This window comes from Neopsephotus bourkii, unplaced genomic scaffold (genome assembly GCF_033783945.1).
Source record: "Neopsephotus bourkii isolate Nb327-2 ecotype Australia unplaced genomic scaffold, CSIRO-AGI_Nbou_v1 NB_1624, whole genome shotgun sequence".
NCBI lineage: Eukaryota > Metazoa > Chordata > Aves > Psittaciformes > Psittacidae > Neopsephotus > Neopsephotus bourkii.
Genome location: NW_026902099.1, coordinates 4,326,149 through 4,346,492, shown reverse-complemented (window position 1 = coordinate 4,346,492; position 20,344 = coordinate 4,326,149). Strand labels below are relative to the sequence as shown.

The 20,344-nt window shown below is 40.5% G+C and overlaps 1 protein-coding gene across 1 annotated transcript in view; it reads left to right on the top strand.

Annotated features, from left to right (window-relative positions):
- The window catches only part of IL17REL (interleukin 17 receptor E like), a 44,513-nt gene extending 34,971 nt beyond the window's left edge, over positions 1 to 9,542 (top strand). Inside the window, exons 12-17 of the mRNA XM_061372916.1 lie at positions 453 to 510; positions 840 to 985; positions 3,531 to 3,590; positions 4,574 to 4,631; positions 6,912 to 6,966; positions 8,560 to 9,542. Of these exons, the coding sequence (XP_061228900.1) occupies positions 453 to 510; positions 840 to 985; positions 3,531 to 3,590; positions 4,574 to 4,631; positions 6,912 to 6,966; positions 8,560 to 8,587 (405 nt within the window). The 3' untranslated portion in view covers positions 8,588 to 9,542. The remainder of the gene's footprint in view (positions 1 to 452; positions 511 to 839; positions 986 to 3,530; positions 3,591 to 4,573; positions 4,632 to 6,911; positions 6,967 to 8,559) is intronic.
- The last annotated feature ends 10,802 nt before the right edge of the window (positions 9,543 to 20,344 follow it).

Genomic DNA, 20,344 nt, shown 5'->3' with positions numbered 1-20,344 from the left:
GTGTGCTCTGTTTTCTCTGCTTAAGAAAAGCAGGGAAAAAATGGTTTAGGTCAATGCAAACTCTGAAGTATGCACTAAACTTAATGTAAAAGGTTTTCCATATTAGGTACTTGTTAATAACAATGATCGATATGCTACATTTAGTGGAGTGTCTTTTATTATTCTAGTTGAGAAAAAGATGCCACATAAGGTTAATATAGGTATATTATTGCTTTCTTTTAGATTACTTTTAAGTCAATGGAACTACATGTTTCTGTAAAATAAGCATGTGTATAAATACCTGAAGTATTGGGGGACCTAATTTAAATCAAGTGTTGGAAGATACCATAGGCAGAAAAGGTGTGAATTCATTTTCTCCAACTTTCTGGAATGCACTGATCTGTATGAATGAATCTGTAGCCACAGACTGAAACTGAAAATTCAGTTTTCGTAACAGATTTCTCTGCTTTCAGTTTACAACCAAACAAGGCTCTTGGGTTAAATGTCCATTTGCTCATGGAGAATTTCCAGGTAAATATAGACTTTTTAATTACATAATATTAAATAGTGAAAAATATTTATATCAGTCACTAGATATGACCCTTCTCTAGTAAGCAGATGAGATGTGTTCACAACACTGTACCTTATAAATTATAGCAAAGAGATTTGACAGCTTGTTACTTCTATGTAACCCCAGTAGATCAAGTGTTTATCAGTATAAAAAGTAACTTGTGGGAATAAAAAAAACTACATATCACTTGATGGCACTTAACAAACTAAAAAGGCATTTATTTTAGATATAGCAACTTAGAATATATGTCCTTGTACATCTAAAAGTAAGTCTTTTCCCCTAATATCAGCTTGGAAAATGAGAACTGCTGAAGTTGCAGAACAAATACAAGTTTTCTTCACATCCCAAACCAAGGCACAATTCTCAGTACTTGTGTGTAACAGGACGCAGCTGGCCTCATGTGAATCTCTTGGGATGCGCCATTCAGTCTCTGTGGTTTGTATATATTATTTCTTAAACACTCTAAGACTTTTTGACAGATCTAACTGCATTCATTTATTTATTATTGTTTATCGCTCTGCAGCTTGAAAGCATTAATAAACCCATGTACATATTGGAACAATTACTGGAACTTTTTTAAAGTTGTAGTTCTAATTCTGATCTCACACTGAAGCAAGAAATAAATAAAGATCCTGAAGTCAAATGAATCACATTAAAGGAAGTGACTATTGAGTGAAAACTTAATATTCTTTTAACATCATTTTGTGGTGTAGTATTTGTATTATGTATATAGCAAATGATAGTGTTAGTGTTTCATATATGGGTCACTGGTACAGCTGACCTGGAAAATTTCACATCATCAAATGTAAGATTTGAGGCATAAATCCATGATAATCTTGAGCTGCTCTGACTTCCACAGCTGCCAAAACAATCTCAACACTCAAAAAAAGGTAAGTTTTCAGCCAAATTAGCTTTTTGAGCCAGCAGACTGTGTGAGTACACAACTGCTTCTTCCAGCAAAGCTGGGGGAGAGAAGGAAGAGATTATGGGAGGGTGATTTCTGTTTCAGGCACAGCTAGTGACTTCTGTCTTGCAGCTAAGCCCGTATCATGCATTTTCAGTGCAGCAAGTTGTCCTGCTCTTGCCCTTCAGCGCAGCCTGCCAGAGTTACCCTGTTGGACTGACCTGTGATCTAGCAAGAGGTACATCTGGAATGTGGGGTCAAGGAGCAGAAGAATGGCCATAGCATTATTTTTCAAATAGGAGAATATTAGCAGGATAGGTCCTAGGAGCTACTAGGACCACTATGCTGCAAGGTATCCAGCTGGTTCAGGAGCCAGCTCCTTGGTAGTGTTACGTCCACCCCCAAATGTGTGCCCCTGCTGTCTGCTCCCCTGACCAGGTATACGAGATGTCGTATGATGGACTTTGAGAAAGTTGAGAAATCCAGATATTGTGATTTCCACTGTTATCCCTGACTGTGTGCATTGACTTCACTCTGCTGTAGAGGGTTGTCCTTTTGAAGAGAGAAGCATGTTGTAGCTCCTACACCTCTCCCCTTTTTAGGATACATACCAGCTGTACTTCTTTCTTGCCACTGTATGCAGGTACATGCTGCAGCTGTGACTTTTTGAAGTACCTCTGATGCTTTCACTGTGCAGGGTGTACATACCAGGGGGTATATACGAAGCAGGCCTCTATGAAAAAGGGCTTCTTAAACTGAAAAGAGGGGGCACTGACAGCTGAATTAATTTTCTAGTGAATCAGTTTAGCTCTTACACCTCTGGTGCTGAATGCAACAGAGCAGCTGTTAAAAGCAAAGTTTCCTAACTCAGTTTTGCTGCTCAAGCTGAGAACATACTTTAGTGGAACAATATAACTGCTCCTGCAGGTGGTCCTAGAGCTGAATAATCACGGAGAAAATCCTGGGAAGAAACAGCTCTCCAAATCAACAGACCAGAGAGGGCATTGTGGTGCTCTCAAGAGCATGTCCTAGTGGGGCAAGGTATTTGGGGAAATGCTGTGTTACTGGCAGAGACGGAGATCTGTATGGTAGAAGAGTTGTCCAACACTGTGTTCAGTGAACACTTACAGTGGCACTGAACTGGCTTATTTCATATGAATCTGTGGAATTTAGGGTTTTAAAGGTTTCCTGTGTGAATTGTTGAGAAGAGGTACCAGTAAGTCACAGCTAGGTTTTGAAATGTGCGTTTTGTGAAGGGCACTGATACATTTTAAAATGCTGTTTTCTTCCCTCTTTTACAAGCTGTTATATCCTCGGCTATTGTGGCAGGATGGAAGCCCAATAAATTACATACATTTTCTGTCTCAACACCATGAGCAATGTACACAAAGTTTTCATCAAGACTTAGCTCTCTTCTCTGAGAAACCAAGATTCATTCTGCACAATCCCTGGGAATCTGTGCTTGAAAAAAGAACATATTCATCTAATTTGCCCCCAGTTATTTTTGGAGTTTGCCACGCTAAAAAGAGCAGTTTAGGATTCATAGTTATTAGTGGAGTACACTAGCATTATTTTGAGGACAAACCAGAAACAATCAAACATTAAGTTTCAGGACAGTCACATAGGGCAGTTTTACCCCAAGGCTGAACTTATTCTTAGCATACAATGTGGTAGGAAGTCCAGAAGAACTGTAAAGAAAGAGTCATTCCTTCAACTCATGTACACCAGGGAAACGAAATTAAGATGGTCATTGGCTAACATGGTGTGAGCAGATACGGCAGGGAGGATGTCCTGCCTTTTGGTGCTTCATAAAATGGGGGAACATTAGTCCTCTTCCTGTGCTGCCCAAATTGTGCTTGGCAAAACTACACCACTACTTACAGTCATTGAGATCCGGGGATATCTCTGAAAATAAATGACCTTCTGTAGTGAATATACACTTTATTAATTTTCTGACAGAATAGAAAGTGTAGTATTATTACTGGCAAACAAACCAAAATGCTGGAGAGACACAATATATTTCCATTGTTCCAGGGTATGGAAAATAATAATTTTCAATTCTTTCATTTTCATTAGGGAGATTCTGTATCAATTGCTGTGTCACGGGAAATGTGTGGGTCATCATTTTGCATTCAGGTATGTGTTCTGGTTTTGCCTGGTACTCTGTACAAAGTAAAGCATCAAAAAAAGGAAACCCAGCAGGCACTCTCACTGCTTTCCCCTCCCAGCCAAATCTGGGTACTGTGAAAACAGAGCTGGCGAAGAGCAATATTTATAGCTTGATGCGCTGCCACCACCTCTTGTTGTGATGACTTTAATTAACAGAGAAGTTGCTCTCCATGATCTCGCTATTTTGTCAGTGGCATATAAAGGGATACCAACAGGAAATTGCTAAACCTGTCTTTGTACATTCCTTTGTAATAAAAAGTTCCAAGTTATCAAGAGATCCAAGTAAATCATAGATGAGTTTTTCAAAGATTGACATTAGCTGAAGAACGTTAGGCATATAGCAAACAGCACAGTAAGTGCATCATAGATGCTAGAATTAGTGCTCCTGAAAGCAGAGCTGAGCAGATGGTTTTTGATATTTTTGCACATTGTTTCTGCAGCTGAACTTTATTAAGACAACATTAATAGAAAATGAGCATGAAGCTGGTAGGTTTACTTGTCTCTGGAGTTAATGTTCTCAACAGACACCAGGACAAGCTGTTGTCAGCTTCACTTTCCGATGCTAGGAAGAAAGGGATAGGTGAAAGTGAGATTGACAAGAGCCTTCTGGGTAATGACAGTTCTTCTTTCCCTAGTGAAAATCAGATTTGGTGGTAAAACTGGTGTTTACTTATAGAAATAGTTTATTTTCTAAATAAGACATTATCTGTCACAATAAAGCCCCCGCCCAAGAAAAAAAATCTGATTAGCTTTATTACTAGAAACCTAAAAGTGATTGCAACTCACTAAATATACAACAGACCATCGATCTCCATACGCATGTATTTAAAAATAAATTAAAAAATGTAGTCCTTTGTGTAAACTAATAAAGCAACCTCATTTTGTCAACACAAGTGTTTAGTAGCAGTGCTGCTGAAAGGGGAATAAGCCTCAATTCTTTCTTTTAAAAGGGCTGGAGGACAGATGTAGATTATTCAGTTCCACTGCAGATCTGTGATATCCACTGCGGTAAGTATGAATGAGAACAAAAGAAAAATTAGGTCTCAACTGTATAGAAGAGACCACTCCATGTGAAGTGCATTTTCATTGGGAAATCAAAGTGTGATTCACCTGACTGAATGCAGAAGTCTGCATGTGAGCTGGATATGCTCAGCTTTCCTTGTAGATAATGGACTCATACCTCAACTAGCATTTAATTAGCTAGGGCAAGGACAACTTGTGTGGCTGGCTGTTTTCTCTGCTTCCTGGGTGAATTTTCCATCACACGCCAAATTCTGCATGTCACATCTATATTTACCTTGCTGTTGGTACATGAGGTAGTTAGTTAAAAAGAATCCTTGGCAAGCAGGCACACAGTGCTGTCATTGTGATTCCAGCAGAGCCCTACTGTTCATTCTCCACCTCTGCAAATGGGACAGTAGTACTTCACTCATTACAGAAGTACAGTGAGGATATTGTTATGATTTGAGCTCACGGAATCAGAATATTCCAAAATCTCCAAACCCTGGAAGTAAAGCCCTGGAAGTGTAGAAGTTAGTGAGTTCAGGGTGAACTAAGGCTGTGGGGTTTATGGGGAGGAAGACTGGATTGACTGGTTTAAAACCAAAAGGTCTAAAAGGACTTAAGCTGAGAGAAGACTCAATTTGAGCATTGCCAAATTGCCTCAAACCCACCCACTCAAACTTCCCTTCCCAGTTCATTGCAAAGATAGTGATTCCTTCTTTGTTGTCTAAAAATACCTGCCAGTTAACTATAGCTTCAGATTTGGAAGCCTGACACTAAAAAGGAGGGTGCTTGAATTTGTAGTCTTGAATTGGAAGTGTAGCTCTCTGTGCAAGCACTTGCATAATGCAAGTTCTGGTTTCTTTTCCACTTAAAAACTGTAACAAGCCTGCTCAAGGTGAATCAACTAAATAATCAGTGTGTTGTGATTCATGTAACCTGGATGCATTTTCCTTGTTCATATTTCAAATTGAAGGGTATGACAAAGACATGTAAAATACAGAAAGGGTTCAGAGATGGCAGTCTGGGAATTCCCTTCTACCTTACACTAGGAGAGAATGTGTCTGTGTATTAAATAAAAATGGCGGAATACTGAAAACTGAGTAAAGAACTTTCAGGTCACGGTATTTTCTTTAATTGTGGATTTTTTTTGTCACAAGTTTTGTTCTGATCAAGGATTTGTAGGGATACAGAAAAATGATGAGAAACTTCATATCAAGAATATCAGAATATGTGATCAGTGTTTGTTTTATAGAAGATATTAGCCTCATGCTTCATGAATTCTGCCATGCTTTATATTTTTGGGATAATGTGGTCCATCTCTGTTGGCTGAGCAGGAGAGGGTTCCCAAGACCTTCCTCTGAGGCAGATTGGTACAAACTAGCGTCAGAGATGGGACAAAACTAGGTGGGTCTAACTCACTGCTGTAATTGTGTGAGATTTTTAATGTAACAGTAACAGCATTGCTACTAAGGACTTTTGCATACTTAAATGTTTATTTCCTGTAACAAAGATATTTTCTCAAGCACTAGCTTTTCAAATCAGAAGATGATGAAACTTTCTTAAAGATGATGTCCCCACAGGCGATAATTCTTACCCTGGAATGGTGTTGTGTTTGAACCTAAGGTGTTATGAAGAACAATCCACATAAATTTGAAGGGAATATTAAACCCAAGATTAGTCCATAATTTGTGACAATTTGGATTATACAAAATGTCAAAATAAATGAGAAATAATCTTATAATGGCATAGTGAAAATATGTAACTGTTAAAAATACCAAGCAGCATCATGGTGTTATTAACATATATTTTTTTACTCAGACCCAAGATTCCAGTGACAACAGTATCATTATAAAAAGATCAGCATACTTAACCATCATGAAGGCTGCTTTCTTCCCAGCTGCAGGAGTTTTCTGACACTTAGTATGCATTATACTGAATTCCATTGCTTTTTTCTACCAGTAGCTGTGCTTTCAAATTAGAATGGCTTGGTCTTACTTGCTTTACAGAGGATGGAAATGAGAAAATACATATTTAATTTATTTTTTTATTTTTTAATTGGCTTAGAGGCACAACTTTGTGTTCTTTTTAAGTTTTATTTTCCTTTGGCCATTTTTCTGGATTCCATTTAATATAGCCAAACATTTTGAGACATGATTTCACCTATTAAAAAATAAACTTATCTATTCTGAATGGAACAATAACCCAACTCAGTTAATGTGAGAATAAATATGTGAATCTTAATGAAACCAAAATGCTAACTGATATCTGAACTTGTTTCTTCAGGTTTACGTGGTCAGACATATAGCGATGGAAACCCAACAAAGGTCATGGCACACAGGTATCCATCCAGTATATATTTTAAAACACGTTTGTGAGTTGTTTGAGTTGTTAATCCTGAAAACATACCATTGGCCTCTCTAAAGAACAGAAGCAATGTCTGAGAGAATTTTGTACTAGCAAACTTCATCTGAGTGAATTTTGTGCTATCATCTCTCCCCTTTCCTTGTCCTCACTCAAAACGTCTCTTGCTTCTGTGATCTTTCTCTTCTTGCTCTCTTTTCTATTGCACTACGGTGCAGTCTGGCATCAGAGGTAGCTGCCTTGCTGCCAAAGAGAGAGGGCAAGCGGAGACAAACAGCCAGTGGAAGTAAGAAGTTTATAAATTAAGAAGACAACCTTCAAGAGCCCTGGAACAATCTCAGATTTGCTGAGCATGACATTGTCATGGTTTAACCCCAGCAGCAAGGACCACGCAGTTGCTCACTTGCTGCTCTCCTGTTCTCCCTAGTGGGATGGGGAGGAGGATCAAAAAAAGATAAAACCTGTGGGTTGAGATAAGAACAGTTTATTATTTGAAATAAAGAAAAATATAATAATCATAATAATAATGAAGAAAAGGAGTCTGTATGAGAGAGGAATAAAATCCAAAGAAAATAGAAAACCAAGTGATACACAATACAACTGTTCACAACCCACTGACTGATGCCCAGCCTGTTCCTAAGCAGCAATCGGTCCATCCCAGTCAACTCTCCCCAGTTTATATACTGGACCTGACATGCTGTGGTATGGAAACCCCCCTTTGGCTAGTTTGGGTCAGGTGTCCTGTCTCTGCTCTGTCCTGGCTTCTTGTGCCCCTCCTCACTGGTGGAGTGTGAGAGATTGAAAAGTCCTAGATCAGGGTAAGTGCACCTGAGCAACAACTAAAACATCAGTGTGTTACTGGTGTTATTCTCAGACTAAAGTTGAAAATACAGCACCGCACCAGCCACTAGGAAGAAAATTAACTCTATCCCAGCTGAAACCAGGACAGATTCACATTAGTAGCACCTGCCCCCTGCTTTCTCTTTGACATTTGCAGGCAGATTAGTCCCCTCTGTGTTTTCACATATTAGTCATGTCTTCTCAGCTATTCCAGTGTTTCTTTTTACTCCTACAGCCCTTTGAAAAGCACCTATTCCCAGATTGTAAAAAAATCAATAATTAATGCAGTCCATGGGTGTATGATTTGATAGACCCTGAGCTCTTTAATACTTTTAGGATACCCTTTTGGAAACAACCTTGAATAGTGGGAGTAACCTAGAACTCCAAAGAGAGTAGAGATGCTCTGAAAATTCCTTGTTCAAAGGAGGGAAAAAGATGCAGCTTTGTAGAAGTTATACAAGTCATGAGGTTGACAAAGTGCTACTATCTTTGCTTTGAGGCAGTCTTTGGCTTTTCCCTTGTCAGGAGATACCATTCAGAATAAAGTATCATGGCTTTGTTAATTTGTTCACATGAGTGCTGTTTGGACTGTGACAGGCAAGTCAACAAGCTGTAGACAAATGGTTACATGTATTAAATATTTAAGTCCAGCAATGTATGAATACAATGAACTCTCTCACACTTAAGAGGAAAAAAAGCCAATGTTCTTTCCTCCTCTGTTTTTCCCTAGAATGAAGAGTGTGCATTCCTTGCATTGAATTTAACAACATATTTTGAAGGTCCTTAGTATATTCTCGACATCAGGTTGTATTTTGGTGTAACTTGCAAATCTTGTCTAAATGGTCATCTCTCATGTTGGTAGTTTCTACTAATTACTGTGAGATTATTGTTGTGAGGGAAGCACATAGCAAGTTAGACTTATTCGAACATAGACTTATTCGAACATGTCCAAAAGAACATGAATTATGATTCCTTATTTCCTGATATTTAAAACCAAAAAATATCTTAGATCACTTAGAGAAACAGGTTCACATTTCCTTCTAAATTAATATTATACATACAATATTCTATAAATGAGTATTGTCGTAGTACCTTGTGTACCTGTAGAACAAATATTTCAGATTTTCTTACTTGTAGCCTTTGTTTTTAAACCATAAGCAAAAGTGTCTGAGAAATTAAGAATGGAGGAAGTTTTCTCAGCTTTGTTACATTATCGTTCTTTGCAGTTTCCTTTGTTTTCTGATGCCATTCTGATGATCTCACCATGGCAGACCATATTCCTTAAATATCTCTAACAACTGCTTTCTGTGTTTGCATTTGTATTTGACTTGGAGATACCTTTCTTATTTGTCTGAGGAGGTATATGTCTTTGGTTTGATAGCTATTTAAAACTGTCATGTGGAAATCCAGCCTAGAAGGAAACAGTTTAGTTGAAATAATTGAAGTATTTTTTCCCATTATATCAGTATTTATACTCAATTATTCAAAATAATATTACATGCTGTACTGATTATCACATGTTTGGCCTTTATTTCCCTAAGTACTCCCCTCAAACATCCTTACTTCCTGTTGTGCAACAAAGGAAGAAAGTCAACTAAAAGATGATTATTAACAAATCCTGAAACCATGTGGAATTGCTCATGTGGGATCAGGAATATGGGTGGGGAGTGAGGGTCTGGAACAAGAAGTTGATCAATAAAAAAATACTTTCCATCTGAGTATGTTTTTTTGTTTCAAGATTTTCAAAGAGCAATTTATAGGAGACAAATATGGTGTAAGATACATATGTGTTGTGTTGGAACACAAGGCTTTTGAGGTGACCTGAAGAGAACAAATCCTGCTTGACTCCTTTGATACCAAAGCTTTGTTGTGTAGACTACACATCTATTGGATACATTCCTATTCCAGCAGTGCTACAGCTCCAAAAGCAGAGGCGGCAAGGCAGATTTCCTGAAGCATTTACTTACTTGCTTTGTCTGTCAAGTAGAAACACTGATCTATTCAGGCATCTGCTTTCCCTTCATTACCCTCCAGACTGCATCCAGAAACAAGACATTCAGCCATTCAACTGAAAGAGCATCATAACATTACTCTCTTCACTTTCCTCCAGTGGAAAAGTCTTTTCTGCAGGAAAGGTTGATTTGTACAGTGTGCTTTTTTTTTTTGAAGCGAAGTCTTAAGATCAGCTTTTGAGTATGTCTTCAGATTAACAATGAATTAAAATGATAAAGGTGTGGCAGGATCTGAAAACCTAATTGTAGTTAAGAGAAAACACCACCTCAGTGACAAGCTTGTATGAGGTCCTGAAGCAGCAATAGCTGTACTGAAGCTGAATGCTTTCAATGATAAGATCCTGTTTTAGATGCACAGATGCTGAATATCTTGCAGTCCATCTTCTCTTGTTGGCTGCAGTGCTGGAAATACCAAAGAGAATATGACCAGCCATGGTCCTCATGACTTTTGTGTTGTTTTAAATGAAAGATTGAATCGTGATTATAGCAGACATATCACTTTAACTGTCTGAAAGTAAAGTGTTAATTCAAAGGCAGTACTTTAGGTTTCCATGATGGCCACTAGAGAGACACAGATACTTTCCAATCATATTTCATTCTGCTTGGGTACTTGTTTTTGAAGGAACATGGACAGTGTAGTCTAAATGCTTACCATTAAGACATTCCTGCTTACGGTAATGTTTGCAAATAATCCCTAATAGAATTTCCATACTTTGGCTCAGGTCTGTTCATTTGCATTTAGGTACTGAGAAAAATTGCTTCTAGCTTTTCTGATTGACTTTCAAGCTGATCTTTAAGAGTCCTGTTTCTAATACACTACTTCAGATACAAAATTCCTGCTCTACCACCTCTTCCAACTCTCTCCAATACTGACTGGACCACCCTATACATCTAATGCATTAGAAGGAGTTCCACTCACATGGTGCCATAGTGCCTTTTCTAGAGAAGTTAGTTTGGCATTACTAAGCTACCCAACACTACTGTCCTTGTGACATTACAGCTGCAAAAATAAAGGGTTTTGTTTGTTTGTTTTTTTCCACAGGGTGTTTTAAATCTGGTAGGTCAATCCTGAAAGAAGAAGGTCTGAGAATCTTTCCCAACTCTAAAAGTATTTATTTCAATCTGCTGACCACTGAAATGTTTTCTTTTCTCACCCAAACTACACAGCAGTTTTCCAATATTGACTGATGCACAAGTAAATGTACTGTAATAACAGCCAAACGCAAAAATCCCCTATGTGATTGCCTATGGACCTGGCTAATTCTGTAGAGCCTCCATTCTTTTCTTGAAGACAATTCCTCTCTTGCTTACTGTGGGCAAAGTTCAATCACCCTCTTTTGAGATAACCCACAGTTACTCGGGTTTTATTTCATATGTACATTTGTAGTATTATCACAGAGCACCAGTTCTTCTGAGATGCTAGCATATATCAGAATATCATTGAAATATAGCAAAAGCACTGATAGATGCTTTGTAGCAATCTCTTCAAAAGACTTTCAGTGCTGTCTCGTGCATTGCGCAAACCTTAAACTAACATTTAAAGTCACCACATAAAGCAGTTTTCCTCCTCTTATTTAGGGGCTTATTTTCACTTGCTACACCAACAAGCGGTCTAGTGTGGGAAATCAGACTGATGCTGCTGCAGTATTTTGGATGACTTTATTCAGGTTAGCTGTAAGGAAGAAGCTCTTTACTGTGTGGGTGGTGAGGCACTGGAACAATTTGCCCAAAGAAGTGGTAAATGCTCCATCCCTGGCAGTGTTCAAGACCAGGTTGGACAGAGCCTTGGGCGACATGGTCTTGTGTGAGGCGTTGTCAGGCTCCGACTGGAGAAAACCCCAGTGTCAGACCTGTTTCCTTCATGATCCCAAGAGTGAAATTAAGACACAAATGAGGTCAAGTACTGTAATCAATCAGTTGGTTTATTACAAAAAGACAATTATTATACAAAAGGAAATTATTGTAAAAGAAAGAGATAGCAATGGGACAAATCAGAAAAAAAGATAGAAATGAAGCAAGAATTCAGGGTGCAGAGACAGACAGATAGTCACCACCGTGGATCCAGCGGTATGCCCGGGATCCGTAGTTATTGTCAGAGGTGAGGGGAGTCCTTCAGGATCTGTGATTGGTATCAGAGCAGAGTGTCCCCAAGAGTCCGTAATAGTCATTGGAGGTGGGTGTCCTCGTGGAGGGTGTCCTTGTGCAAGTGTCCTCCTGGAATTGTCCCGTTGAAGGTGAGCTCATGGTGATGTCTTTTTCTCCCTTTTATACTGAGTCGGGGGTGGGGGAGTACCTCTGTTCTTAACATCACATATTACACGTTCCTGGAGGGCCAGTTTCCCTGGTCTAGTGGACAGCTCTTCAACTGCACATGCCTGCAGCAATTCTTGGCAAAATGAACAGCAATTTTCCTCACACCAATCCTCAAGATAATGGATGGAAGAGTCTTAGCTCTTCCCACCCATCTCTCACGCAATGATGGTGGAGTCCTACTTCAGCTCCTCACGCCCTTCTCCCAGGCAATAGACACTGGAGTCTTATGTCAACTTCTCCCACCTATCTCTGAGACAATGGTCAGTGGAATCGCATTTCAGCTTCTCATGCCAGTATTTAAGACAATGGACAGTGCAGTCTGATTTCAGATCAGTCTCTCACAGGCCTCCCTGCCCATGGCAGTGGGGTTGGAACTATTTGATCTTAAGGTCTTTTCCAACCCAAACCATTCTATGATTCTATGATTTGCAGTCATGGATACATTTCCTTGACAGCAAGTTATAGTTGAGTGGCATGCTTGAATCACCACACCCTAATGAGTAGTTGTGTATTCACTAAGCTGTAGTAACACCCACAGCAGGTCTAGTCCAGTGGTCTGCATGCTGTGTTCCTGACTCATTTCTCTTCTGGACTTACGATAAACTACTTCAGAGAAATAAATAGGAAGAGAAATAATGACTTCTTTTGAAGGGTTAGTTTATAGCTGATTTCATGCCTTGAACTACAAAGTCAGACATATGTGAACCAGCACACTGGACTAAATGACTTCTTAATATATACCTGATACAACAAAACCAGGACAGTTTATCTACTGAAAAACAGAAAATTTCTTTAGATTGCATCTTTCAACAGGTGGAATTTGTAAGATATATTTCCTGACTCATGAAACCTAAATCATCCTCCTTTAAAGCTGTGTAAATTCCTATCTGACTTCTAAGGGTCCAGTTTTCAAAATCAGCTTGGGGTGGGATCATGTTCCACATTGCTGTCTCCACATGAGTGCTGGAAGGTTTTGGATGTTTTCATATTGTAAGCAATATAATTAAGAAACTCTTGATTTTGACCCATAGCCACCTAAGTGTGCATATGAGCTTCTTCCCTATGGGCCTTCATGTTTTGTTGGGTCCTCAGCAAGTCATCTTCTCAGCTTCTAAGGGCAGAGCATGAGTTAGAGAGGGTGTGGAAAAAGCCTGTAATATTTTTTTTTAAGTTCTTCAATAACAGTCCTAAAGTCCCAACATCGGGGAGGGACAGCAAAGGTGTGATTCAGACAACGGAGAAACCCTGAGTTACACAACAGGCATATACAACCTTTTTATGTTCATTTTCCCACTTGAAAATACTGGAACTTGACAGAGCTGATTCATTTTTTGCATTCCTGTCAGTTCCCTTTACTTTTAGAAGTAGAATTCTCACTTTAATTATTTAAGATAATGAATCTCTTCCTCTCTTGCAGTGTTGGATTTCATGGCAGTCAGCTTCCTCTATGGTGGCTTTTCCTCTCCTGTCCTCTATTCAGATTCTTTGTGAAATCCAGAACATCTTCCTTCATCTACTCACTGATTCTTTCTCTGCAAGACCCTGGCCAGCTGAGTACCTTCAGACTAGACTGTTCCCAGCTTACCCTGGAAGACATGATTGTATGTATGCAGATACCAACATCATAAAAACCCTTAAATGTTCTGCTTCTTCTGTTGATGTACTCTTTATCTACCCAGTTTCTTTTCTGTGCCCTACCCAGGTTACACTGATGAACCTTACAACCATGAGTGGCTGAATATCTCAGAATATTTCTAGACCACGCAAGTTTTTTCTGTCCATGCTCTACAATGGCTTTGTATCTGAGTCCTGAAAGTCACTTAACTGTATTTGTGTGGGAATATGCTTAATCTAGTAAGATTTACTGAAAGGCAAAATAGGTAATTTTGATCACAGCACTAATGTGGTTTCCAGATTGAGGATAACTTGCTCTGGCCAAGCCAGAGCAGAGACAGCAATCTGGAATCTGTCTTCACCTTGCTATATAAACAAAACTTCATCCTTTTTTTCTGGATTTCTGTTCTGTAGTGTTCTTTGAGTTGCATTTACCAAATCTGCTCTTTCTGTCTTGGCTTATTTAAGGTACGAGACTGAGCTGAGACCTCATTTGGGGTCCCTTCTTTCAGAAACTGTGGGCTGTTTTTTATGATTCAAGCTGTGGTTTCCTTCCTGTGTTTCTTTAGTTTCTGTGAGTTAATGATGAGCAGAAAACTGTCATAAATATCTAGCCGGACCCAAATCCTTTGGCCTGTTTTCAGGTAGCTGACTTCTATGGTGCTTTGTGACCCTCAAGTCTCATCCTAGAGAAACACATCTAGCTCTTTAAGGGTGTGCTACAGATCACCTTTATTTGTAAGCTCCAAGGTGCTCAGACTTCATCTGCTTCTAGTGCCAGGAGAACGTTCACCAAACAGCTAGCTATTGCTGGCCGGCTTATCAGACACCATCCCCACTTCCCAGAAGTGCTGCAACAGGACTTCGCAGTAAAAGGACTGCAGTGAAAACTGCACCCAAATCCAACCAACATTTTATTTCTGCTTGACTTTATGTCCTTCAGCTACTGCTGCAAAACCTTCAGATGCCATCTTGCTGCATTGTCTTTTGTTTGCTAATTTTTATTCCTGGGAGCTGCTCCACTGCAGCAACATCTGTCTTCCACATGAAAATGAGCTCACAAGTTCTTGAACTGGATACCTTGGTCAAGGGGGAGGGGGCTGGAAATAAGGCCTTTGTGGCATGCCCAAAATCCAACAAAGGCCAGGGACATATCAAGAACCTATGCCTTTACAGCTGAAGCATGTGTTGGATCTTCACTGATGAGCAAGCAATCTTCTGACTTTTGTTCTGTAAGCATAGAATCATAGAATAGTTAGGGTTGGAAAGGACCTTAAGATCATCAAGTTCCAACCCCCCTGCCATGGCCAGGGACACCTCACACTAAACCATCTCACCCAAGCCTTCATCCAATTTGGCCTTGAACACTGCCAGGGATGGAGCATTCACAACCTCCCTGGACAACCTATTCCAGTGCCTCACCACCCTAACAGGAAAGAATTTCCTGCTTATATCCAATCTAAACTTCCCATTTAATTTTTAACCTGTTACCCCTTGTCCTGTCACCCCTTGTCTTGTCACCGCTACAGCTACCCGTTACCCCTACAGTCCCTAATGAAGAGTCCGTCCCCAGCATCCCTGCAGGCCTCCTTCATATACTGGAAGGCTGCTATGAGGTCTAAGCAGAAGTTCAGAAAGCTTTGTTCTTCTGTCTTTCTCTACTCCAGAAATAGATTTGGAGATCTCTTCTTGTATGAATGAAATTATTACTGGGTTTGTCTCTTTCTCTCTTGTCTTCCTATGTTTTCTTGTATCTCATGAGGTTAAATGCCCCCAAGGAGGCAGTTCTTTCAATAACAGGCAGCTGGAACTGATTAAATCAATATTTTAGAGAGACAAACACCAACAGGATGCTGAGGTAAATGTGTTCTAGTTGCTACAAAGGTTTTATCAGGCACTTAAATGTGATACAGGGCTAACTTTCAGGAAACTAGGTCTGAAGAGGCGTTGTGAAATGACCCTCAGTCTCTGGGAAATACAAAACTCTCTGATATTCTGTCATTTTCTTTGTCTAAAAAATATGTCGGAGTCCCTAGAGTGAAACTTTATAGTTCCAGTTTACTTCAGGGTTCTGATCATTCATATTACATACATATTAGCTCAGTCCAAGGCTTTCATTCAGATAAAACTAACTTTTTCCATCTGAGAGAAAGCATGGGCATGGCTTCTGCTCCGGCGTGTCTTCCCTCCCTTCAGGGGCTGTGAACACAGGCAATCTGGAGCTGTATATATACAACCTAGTCTGCACAAACTGATATTGCAGACTAAGATCTGCTCCATAGAAAATGTCAAAAAGTTAATGTAAATGAACTTGTGAGGGCTGTTAATCACTTGTCATTATCTGCTTGCTGCAGAGACATTTGGTACCATGCGAAATGGCTGTACAAAAATTGCTGCTGTTGTGTCACTGCCTCAGATGAAAGAGAACTCTCTGATTCCTGAATGGATGCTCTCCTGTACTCCATCTTAGCCATACTCTGTCACCATTACAAGAGAAAAGTAGTGTTTAAAGAATGTAACTCACTTCCTATGTTTCTTGTATTTTATAAGACTCAAACACTAGAGGCTAATTTGGTTTAGATTCTCAAAAGGTTTCATTATCTTACTCCATTAAATACTCCCGTATTTTGGTTCCAGCTCACAGAAATGAAGAACCATTGCACCAAGTCTTTCCTGGATACAGGTTTGCGTAAGACTTGGCATACAGGGTAGCGGCATTCCCTTATCTATATCATAAGGTCTGTAAAGAAACTGGTTTTAAATGCAATAGGCAATCTTATGGAATTCTGAAAACTCCAGCAAATTGGGAGGCCACTTAAAGAATGTTAATTGTAATACACTTCACAAGCACAATTCCCATCCCATGTTTAATCTGACAGTTGTGAATTTTTGTGAAGGGTGTGTGTGTGTTCATGTGTGTGAAGTGTGAGACAAAGAATGAACATTGCAAGAAAGTTTTTCTTGTGAATTATCTGTCCTGTGAACCACTACTTGACAATAACAACCACTGTGCCTGCCAGAAACAACATCATTCACAGCTCACTTAGTATTTTCACAAAGAAAACTGACTTTGTCCTGCCCAAGGAAAGTACTCCTCTGATCTGTAAGTCATCTGTAGTAATAAGCAGTAAATTCCAGTCAAATACAGATTCCATTTGTCTTTTGTGCTATTTTTTGGTTGGCAATATATGCACACTACTGAGTTTCACTTCCCAGAAGCACAAAAGCTCTTAATTCTCTTGTGAAGTCCAGTGATTCATTTCCAGGTAAGTAGAAAACAAGTTTTTAAACTATGAGACATACGGGACAGCTTTTGGAATGTGGGTAATTATAGGTTTTGTTCAGTGAGAATACATCATGAGAAATCAGTCTGTTCTTCAGTAGGCAAATTTTGGTGGGTTCTGGATCAGGACATTATGATCTTTTGCTGTCATCCTTGCTAGTTCTCCTAAATACTTAACTTCAGTTCACCATTGATATAAGTCAGGGCAGGATGCAGACTGGATATTTTGTGATGGTAGCTACTTTTTCATGATTTCCAGGATAAAGATGTTCCTCCTTCAGTCATTTATCACATGATGAAGCAAGCTGCTTCCCTTTATGCCATCTCCAAGTGCATCATGGAGGAGGATTGTGGGGCTGGAGCTAGAGGCACACATTCTCTATTGCCACACAACACTGTATTTTCTCTCCTGTTCTTGGAGCCCAGCTGGCTGGTAGCTGAGAAATTGGGGCTAAGGAGTTGGAGAGCAAAAAACATTGTTATAGAATCATAGAATCATTTAGGTAGGGAAATACCTTTAAGACCGTGAAGTCCAGCTGTTAACCTAGCACTGTCAGGTCCAGCACTAAACATCTGGGAAATTAATCACAGATGTAAGAATAGTTACATCTTTCCCTTGTAAATCCCATCCCTCCTTACAGAGCACTCCAAAATTATCTTGATGAGTTAGCCAAGATTTCAATGCACATTGTCAACAAAGTTTCTTTGCACCCCTACCTTTTTCACATTTCTACCCAGTCACCTCTGGCTTCCCTAACTTTGTATAAGGACATGTGGGAGTTTGTACTGAGGCAAATCAAAGGTTTATCTAGCTTGTACTGTCTTCATCAGGTACATCTGCAAATAGTCAGGACAAACATAAGGTAATATTCCCCAACTTCAGTGGGGAAGTTGTTCTTTAGAACATGATGAATTATTTTTTCTTGTGTGTGTTTAATATCTCTGGAAGGGTTTTTCTCATGCAAATTTACCTAAGAGTTTTACTGAATTTATGTAAAATTCTCAGATTTTCTTTTTCAAGTGACTCCACAGTTTAATCAGGTGATGTGTGAAGTATCTGTCTGCTCTAAACCTGTCACCAATCTGTATGCCATTCACCTAGCTCTAGTTGTCCTCTACGTATTGTGTTGAAAGGGACAATAAACAGTTTCCTTGTACTTATTTTCTCACACTCCCTTTGCTTTGCCAACCTCTACGTTATTGCCTCCTGTCGTGGTTTAACCCCAATCAAGACAGCTTGTGCACTTACTCCCAGTGAGTGGTGCCAGGCTGGAAGCAATCGAGGCCCATGTTAGTCCGTCGCCCCCCTTCCCCAGGGGCTGCCCCCCCCCCCCTTTTCCCGCTCCCAGAGGGATGGGGAGGAGAATCGAAGGAATGCAACTCCCATGGGCTGAGATAAGAACAGTCTAGCAACTAATGTACAATACGAATCACCACCGCTACCACCAACGACAACAATGATAAGAGAAAATAGCAAAGGAAAGGAGTACAATACCATGTGCCGAACCACCAGTCCGACCTGGCCGACCCCCTCCCCTTCCGGGTACCTCCCAGTTCCCCCCTGGGCATGACGTGCTGTGGTATGGAATACCTCTCTGGTCAGTTTGGGTCAGGTGTCCTGTCTCTGCTTCCTCCCGGCTTCCCCTCCTCCCTGGCAGAGCATCAGACTCACAAAGTCCTTGGCCAAACCAAAACATCATTTTTATCAGCTTTGTTCCCAGCCCGAAAGTCAAAACACAGCACTGCACCAGCTACCAAGAAGGAGAAAAAATGACTGCTGCTGCTAAACCCAGGACATTATCCACCCCTTATTCCATACCATTCACGTCATGCTCAGATCCTACATTTTCAATATACCATCACTCTGATCTCAGTGCACTTCTATCTTAGTGCATAGACTAGTCCCTATAAAGCTGCTGAGTCCATCTGGTCCATGATGTCAGGCTCCATCTCTTGTAACAGTCTTTCACAGGAGAGGCTGCGTGCAGTATTGGGTCGTTGCCTGCTGATGCTGATCATTCCCTTACTGTAGAACTTGTCTGGTTCTGTCAAAGTTCACTCTCTGTTGGGATGATGGTTGAAGGGAAGTCAGGGCTAGTCGCTGGTGGCCTGAAGACATCTGGTTGATGGGCTATTAAAGTATTACACAGCAGGCAACAACATACAATTAAGTTCATTGGCTGTTTTCCCCTAAAATTAAATCCCCTTGAGGTACACATCGGACTTCCCCATCATCCCGCATTACCCACCAAGTGTATCCAGGTCCCTGAGCAAAAGCAATCCCACGAGTGGGTTTGCCTTTACTTGAAGCAGGAATAACCCAGACTGTCTTCCCCAGCAAATTCTTCATATGCACCACAGGAACTTTGTCCCCCTCTACAATATGTAAAAGTTCCGATTGGGCTGGGCCAGCTCTGTTGGCAGATCCTCTGGTGTTGACCAACCAGGTGGCCTTTGGTAAGTGTGTATCCCAATGCTTGAAAGTTCCCCCACCCATTGCTCTCAGTGTAGTTTTTAACAGCCCATTGTACCTTTCGATTTTCCCAGAGGCTGGTGCATAGTAGGGGATGTGATATACCCACTCAATGCCATGCTCTTTGGCCCAAGTGTCTATAAGGTTATTCTGGAAATGAGTCCCATTGTCTGACTCAATTCTCTCTGGGGTGCCGTGTTGCCACAAAATGTGTTTCTCAAGGCCCAGGATAGTGTTCCGGGCAGTGGCGTGGGGCACAGCATACGTTTCCAGCCATCCGGTGGTTGCTTCCACCATGGTAAACACATGGCGCTTACCTTGGCGGGTTGGTGGCAGTGTGATATAGTCAATCTGCCAGGCCTCCCCATATTTATACTTCAGCCATCGTCCTCCATACCAAAGAGGCTATAACCGTTTGGCTTGTTTAATGGCAGCACATGTTTCACACTCACGAATAACCTGGGCAATAGTGTCCATTGTTAAGTCCACCCCTCGATCACGGGCCCGCCTATATGTTGAATCTCTGCCCTGATGGCCTGAAGTGTCATGGGCCCACCGGGCCAAAAATAATTCATTTTTATGTTGCCAATCTAACCCCATCTGAGCCACTTCAATCTTAGCAGCTTTATCCACCTGTTGGTTGTTCTGGTGTTCCTCAGTGGCCCGACTCTTGTGTACATGGGCATCTACATGACGTACCTTCACCACCAGGTTCTGCACCCGGGCAGCAATATCTTTCCACAGTGCAGCAGCCCAGATAGGTTTACCTCTACGTTGCCAGTTGCTCTGCTTCCATTGCTGAACGAGAAAAGTGACCAGT